At 45.5% G+C, this 7,499-nt stretch overlaps 1 protein-coding gene across 1 annotated transcript; it reads right to left on the reverse strand.

Annotated features, from left to right (window-relative positions):
- Nucleotides 1–863: 863 nt before the first annotated feature.
- On the reverse strand, nucleotides 864–7,287 carry dhcr7 (7-dehydrocholesterol reductase). Its single transcript, XM_079289160.1, has 8 exons — nucleotides 7,183–7,287; nucleotides 6,334–6,442; nucleotides 5,547–5,769; nucleotides 5,347–5,437; nucleotides 4,987–5,200; nucleotides 3,909–4,113; nucleotides 3,013–3,144; nucleotides 864–2,833 (listed from the first exon to the last, which is right to left on the reverse strand). Exons 2-8 carry the CDS (start codon nucleotides 6,438–6,440, stop codon nucleotides 2,369–2,371), a joined length of 1,437 nt encoding a protein of 478 aa, XP_079145286.1. The 5' UTR covers nucleotides 6,441–6,442; nucleotides 7,183–7,287; the 3' UTR covers nucleotides 864–2,368.
- Between the last annotated feature and the right edge of the window lie 212 nt (nucleotides 7,288–7,499).

The following is a 7,499-nucleotide window of genomic DNA, read 5'->3' on the forward strand; positions in this document are numbered from 1 at the left end:
TTCAATTTAGAAGCTGTCCTGGAGCTTTTGATCATATCACATGATCTTCATAAACCGAAATATATATTTTCATTATAAATGTAGTGTATCCAAGGGGTTCCTTTCCTTTTCTGGTGTACAAACATTCCAACGTCAAGTCATATTCAAATTCTCTCTTTCATTTATTTTTTAACAACCTCCTCAAATCAGGAATCTCTCTGTGTGTGTACACTAATTGTACAGGTGACTGAGAGGACATTTTCTGCCTGTAGTGTGTAAAATGTTATAAGTCAAATGTAAGGGAGCTGTCTGCAGATGCTATTTAAATAAATAATAACACAGTGAGTGTTCTACAAAAAAAGAGTGAGCGCGTTAACATAATAATGCAGTGTTTTTAGGGAACCTTTTAGGGAAAAATAGCTTTGAATAGTTAGTCAGGGGAGCTACAAGTCTGTTTAAAGCTGTTTGTTTCCTATTTAAAATGGACTAACGATACATGACGATACTAACGATTGTGCCTTAAACCCACTCCAACTGTAGAGATGTGTATACAAGTCCGACTCCTTCTGTACACTGATCTGAACCCTGGGATTAGCTGTCATCTGCTGCCCCCTAGTGTTGAACATTAGAAACATCAGCTCACCTTGTGCTGTTTTTCAAAACCCTTACATACTGTTGATGCTGCTGGATGAGCTGCTTCGGCCTTCACATTCACAAATAGATGTACTTTTGTACATTATTTATTTTATATATACACACAGGTGAATAGCAAAATCTCAAATTGAACCTTTTTCCCCACTCTGACTGCATCAGTGAATATTTCTAAAAGAAGTCACGTGTAAATAGAAAAAAACAGTCACAAGAAAACCTTTTTGTTTTTTACTTTATTGCGATAAGAAAGGCAGTGCTGGCATTAGGAAATAACAGACATGATGGTTGGACATTTATATCAGCGTATAACTTAGACACGGCATGATCCACTAAACATGTTGGGTCAACACAAAGCAAATACAACGATCCAACTAACTTGTAAATGTTACGTTTCAGAACAAAAGACTCTAAACTGTTCAGAAAGCGTTGTTGCTGTTACATTTGAGTGTTTCTGTGAGTCAATAACGAGGCTGATTTACGTGAACAAGCTGCTCTCAACCACAATGAAGGAAACAAGACAAGCAATTACCAAACCTAACCCAAATCTCTCGTAACATTCACCAGCAGTTAGTTATGAAAAGGACTGAGTGAATCAATCGGAGCATTCAGACAACCTTTAAACAAAGATGACATCACTTTTTTAATGAGGCAGAGCCAACAATCACATTTGGTTCATTCTGGCGACAACAACACATTATAGACAGATTGAAAAATAAATAGATCTCCCATTCATTTATAATCACTCATTTAGTCTAAGAATGCAGAGAGTAATGGACAGCCCTCGTCATAGGCTACCTGAGTGCTAAGTGACATCATCAAATGTGTCTTTCATCAACAGCAGCCAAAGAAAATCCTGACAGGTGATGAATGTACACAGATATAAAACAGGAAAACATAGAATTCTCCGATTTGAGAAACTGGAACATGATAAATGACTGTGAAACAGACAAGATGCACGATGGAAACGGCAGGTGTGGAATGATTAGATCCTCCAGCCCACAACCACGTAGCTTCTTTGCTGCTCCCCTCTAATAAGAAGCATCTTCCAAATGAGTTCCCCCGACCAGTGGCACGAGACCAACACGTCGTTATTTTACCTCACGTACACACATAACTTAAGTTATGTGTGTACGTGAGGTAAAATAACTTCGGTACGCAAGTTAAAATAACTCAATGTTGACTTTTCCGCATAGAACCCTAACAGCGGTCTCCTGAGTCAAAGTCCTGTGTTCATTTAACCCCGAACTCCTCCCTACGCAAACATTCATCACTCTTTACACTACATCACCTGACTTCCTCCGTTGCTGCCGTCATTATTACCACGACCACTAGTGCTCGCCACCCAACAATCAGCGTAAATATGGGTCGTAATAAGCTGCGTGTACAAACGGCCTATGGGGTTGTATTTAGTCGCAGACCACAGCCCACTACAGAACAGATCTCGTCCTGATTTTGGCCTCAGCTGGTCTAAATTGTCCCTGGTCTTAATAGCTCCTAAGATAAAATCTGTTTCAATGGTCTCAGCATAATGAAAGCAGCAGAACGGTGTATCAAATTACATAAGGCAGGGAAATATAGCAATGACCAGTCTGTACCTGCACATACAGTATACATGTAAAGTTTCATGTACTAGAAATACATGAACCTTTCAGAATGTATGAAATGTGGTGTTAACTCTCTTAACACTGTATCTATTGTAATCTCAGCCCCCACCCTCCCTCTCCCCCCTCCTCCCACTCTAAAACACCCCAGGAATTAGTCGGTGAGGCACAGCGTCCGTGTAGCGCTTCCAGTGCTTGCCATACTTGCTGCCGCAGCGGTGCTCGTCACGCACGCAGCGGTGCACCAGCAGGATGGTCATGTAAACGATGTAGAAGTACGGGAGGACGTGGCCGAAGCCGCAGGCGGCACAGTAGGCCAGCGAGCCCATCAGGTCGCCTGTGTAGTTGAGGTGGCGGGCCAATCCCCAGAACCCCGAGGTCAGCAGCTTGCTGCGGTGGGCGCCGCCGTCGGCCGAGCGGTAGGCGCACTCGATGTACGCCGGCTTCTTGCCCCAGATGGAACAGGAGCCCTCCGTGCGCCGGAACAGGTCCTTCTGGTGGTTGGTGGAGCGGAAGATGTAATACCCGACCAGGCCGAGCAACAGCACAGCCAGGGCGTGGCCGTTGGACAGCTGGACTGGGTGGTACACCAGGTACAGACCCTGGAGAGCCACAACACATTTATTTATTCATACCCACTGTCTATGTTAGTGTACAACACACTCACACCTTATAGATACAGGTATTTACACACAAGGCCGCTCAGGGCCATTTAACACTTCATTTCCATATTGATGACATCATCATTCCTGCGTGTGTTGTGCACGCGTGTGTGTGTTACCTGCAGTGTGTAGAGGTATGGCAGCCACACACAGTCTCCCCAGCCCAGATACCATCCAAAGTGGTCATGGCAGATATCAATGGTTTTCAGGTACCACGCCTCGTTCCAGAAGAAATCCAACACATAAATGGCCTGCGAGAGAGCAAAAAACACAAAAACCCAATTTATGATGACTCAACCAGCAGCGAGTAAAAAGAACGATGGAATCACTTTTGAACTCAAACTGCGGCTTCGGAGTCGAGGACTGTAAACGTAATGATGAACACTTGTGTTTAACAGGGCTGTATAATATAATGTACTTTTTACACGCGCCTCTCCTCGCACTGTTTTCTAGAATTGTGTCATCACTCGTCTCTGCCTCCTCAGAGTCTCACTAGAACACGCTCCACTGTCTCTTTTTCATGACACTGATCTGGATGTTTTTCCATGATGAAGAGTGAACTGTGTCTGAGTCTGTTGTTACTTCTCTTTCCTGTTCGTCCCCCTCCTTCCTACCATTGCTTCTGTATTCTCAATCCAGTGTCTGGTCCTTTTGTTGTGCTATCACAAAACTATTGCCGCTGTCTATTATCTTTCTCAACATGATACGTTTGCCCTCTGATTTTGAAAGTCTAAAATTTCGATAATTTCCTGTTCGCTCACTTCTCTTGCCAACTTGTCTGCTGTTTTGGATCCAGGGCTACCTGAATGTGCTGGGACGCACATGTATGTCATATTCATCCTTTGACAAACTAAAGTTATGCAACATGTGTGAGAGAGACATATAAAGAAATGTCTACGGTTACACGTAAGGTTAAAGGAGTTGAGTTTCACATAACATGTCACTTTCTATGTTTTCCGATTCTGCAGCACTTCTGGTTTAATTATTCATAATAATTATAATTGTTCCGCCTCACCTGCAGCACGTTGACCAGGATCATGGAGTTGGTGACATGGCCGTACAGCTCCTGCTGCTTGGCCATGTAGGACAGATTGATGAGGGTCCAGGCCACGATGCCGGGCCGGCCGTTGAAGAAGAGCTTGAAGTCGAACCACTTGCCAACGCGCGGGTTGAACTCGATGCCCATCATGTAGTTGTAGAAGACGTTCCCTGTGAACTTGCTGCAGAATCAGAGAGGAGACAACGAGCTGATACAGTGGTGTACTGATACCTAAGACACAACTAGTTTACCTTTAAGATATATTAAGCAGACGTAAAGAACGCTTCTGCTCCAACGACTTGTCATGGTCTGACAAGTCTACTTGTACATGCCGCGGCCGGTAGCTTCCTGGAATTCTGCTACATTTGTTGCTCTTCCGTGTTTATTACTGGAGCACTGATGGCATGTGAAAGAACACATTCACAAACATCGATCACTGCCCACGGCCGACCACCCAGCCAGACCTGCCGGACCAAACGTCACCAAGCTGCTCCAGGGAGGGGAGCCGGAAGGGAAGCTAAGCTAACCCAGCTAAGACCCAAGGCTACTCCACTACCCAGCCTAGTCGCAGGGAAATAAGATGGACAAGACAAGACTACAGGCGAAGCAACATAGGTCAGTGACTGTTGAGCCCACATCCTCTCAGAGACCCGGCTCCATGTTCATCCCGGATCAAGCTGAACTTGACGGGCGGACAGCAGGACACAGAGAGGACTCCGGTGGGACGAGAGGATGGGGACTCTGTGTTTACGTCATGATGCTTCAACATATTGAAAGTTGATGGACAATGTTTTTCCCGATGTTGTGTTTTTAAATGTGAATATGTCTGCCATATTATCTGCCCAGAGGACTGTTTTTGTTGCTGCGGTTTACATTCCTTATGACACAAATTCCAAAAATTCATTTCAGGAATGGGCTACTGTTTTTGTTTGTCATGTGTTTATGTGTTTGCTGTTTTACAATTGGGCTACAACTGCATTGTGTTGTGCATCCCTGTGTTGCATAAAGACAATCAATGGTCCTTGAATCCGTGAACATGTGTACCAGCACTCACCAGTCTTCAGAGTTGGTGGGGAAGAGGTAGGCTTTAATGAAAGCGAAGCTGGACACGGCGTAGCCCAGTATGTTAGCGCACCACATCAGGGGGATCCAGTTGTCGAAGGCGATGGTGGGAGAGAACCAGTGGAAATGTTGGGCGTTGGCGTACCACAGAGCGTGAGTGATCAGCCAACACTGCAGCCCGTTGACCTCGTACTTGTTAATCAGGCCTGCGGTGGAGAACAAGGAGACGACACGGGGGGTCGAACTGTGAGAGATAATATCTGGTTCGGTAATGAATGTGAAACAATAAGTGTTTTAAATAGGGATCACAAGTGTGTGTGTGTGTGTGTGCGTGTGTGTGTGTGTTAATTACCAGCAGGAGTTCGTGCTCCGTCCTGCACTCCACCGATGTAGCCAGGAATAAACTTATGGGTCACATCAGGAACACACATATACAGGAACACCTGAGGGACGAGGCAACAGCAAGAGCTGAAGACAACAGACAGTTTCTGCCAGTTGCAGCCGCCCCCCCCCCCCCCAACATTTCTTCCTCTTTACTCTTCTTCCTCTTACCTGGAAGGCCACCCAGATGGCGTATATCTTGGCAGCTGACCAGGTGAAGGAGGGTGTCCGGGCCCAGATGGACAGCAGCGTGGTCTCGCCTCGGAACAACTCCAACAGGGGCTGGCTGACGGAGCACTGGTACTGGTCACAGGCCATCACAAAGTAGAAGACGATGAAGGGGGCGAAGCAGAGGAGGCCGATCACGCTGATCAGGGAGAACCAGTCCACCTCCCTGAGGATGAGTGAGATATGAGCACAGACACAGTGTGAGGGCGGCTCTAACGTGACCGAGCAGATCCAAACCGTGACATCGAGTGTTTTATAAACCTTGAAAACTAATTAGTCATATGAGCTCATGTTTGTTCTCCACGTGTATACTGTGAGAGGTCCTAATGTTTCAAACGTTACTAGAAAGTCAGGGCCACAGAACGCAGGGCCACAGAACGTCACGCTGCCAGGCCGAGAGGACGCAGTCTTATCAGGCCATGTATCAATTATATGACATGAACTTGATGCAGTCCGGTGACCAGTATATCATCATCACCACCTTACAGCATTCAGCAGAACATGAAATGAGTGTGAGGACGCTACATAAGTGCTACAGAGAGGTCTATCTGACATTTCTTATTTTTTTTTTAGTAGCTAATCACAATGAAATATCATGACTTTTTGGGTTCTGTTTAGTTTTATTTTCCTGCGCTCTCACTGTTGTCTTTTCTCTGTTGCTCTCTCAAGGCCATTATTTGAGATTGGAAGATAAATAGATCACATTGTTTTGGACAAGTATGATACTCACCATGCTCTCCCCCACTGTGCCGGCTGCTCCTCCTGTTCAGATGCTTTCCCATTGGCGCTGTGCTGGGTTCGTCTCCTTGAGGCCTCCGCGGCCACGGTGCCGCTCATTGCTGGTGAAGGGTCAAGTTATCGGGATAAGATTGCTTATGCAGCGGCATGCTGTACTTTCCACAGTTGTTTAAAGTCACGGCTGCACGCAGTGGAATTCATCAAATATTCAATTTAAATGGCACCAGTGACATTTTGATATGAAAGTGGGTCAAAGTGAGTGATCTTCTTTTTTTTCACAGATTCTGCGTCCTTTAGTGTGCAACCTTTTAAAGTGAATGTGTTATGACAGGTCGAAAACATGCAGTGCAGTTTCACAAGCCAATCATTTATAAATGATGAGATTAAAACACGCACACACACTACCACACTTGTGGAGCAAAGGCAATGCCATATCTGCTGGAATTGCAGTAGACTATGCCCACAAAAGCTAACGTTACACAAACAATATAACAATGCCTCCTGTTCTGTCCAACATGTCTCGTCTCAGGTTAGTTCCAGAAGCTTGACAGATGAAATAGAAGCGCGGGGGGGGGGGGGCACCGTTGCATAACGTCAATAAAAACGAAGCCTTTCAGTCTTTTTTTGTGTTCGATAAGATGAGTTTTAGCACTTGTTGTCTCTTGCACGCGCCCCTTTCTCTGCCACTTCATTGCCACGAACTACCTCGAATAACTATGACCTTAAACGTCCAATATCCTTTGTATCCTAAACCGTGCTACCTAAATAGCATAACGTTTGAAGTGACGTTAAACACACATGAACCCGCATCATAATGATTAATATAGGGTCGCTTACTCACCCGTAGATACAGACAGACAGAGGAGGGAGGCAGGCTGCTCGTCTCTTCTTTCCTCCCGGCTCCAGGTGCTGGTTATCGTGTGACGTTCACCGCTGGACACCGTAGAGCCACAGACTCCGCCCATAACACCACTGCTCATTAAAATTCAACCAATGGTTACCGTGCAAAGGCGGGCCCCCGGGAAGTAAACTGGCCTCTGATTGGGCAATAGTAACTGGAGCCACTATCACCACACAGACCCACCCGTAGGTGATTGGTTCAGCGAGAGTAAACAAGGAAATGGCAACATTATGAAATAGCTGTCATTATTATAATGG

The sequence above is a fragment of the Melanostigma gelatinosum genome (genome assembly GCF_949748355.1).
Source record: "Melanostigma gelatinosum genome assembly, chromosome: 2".
In the NCBI taxonomy this organism is placed as follows: Eukaryota; Metazoa; Chordata; class Actinopteri; order Perciformes; family Zoarcidae; genus Melanostigma; species Melanostigma gelatinosum.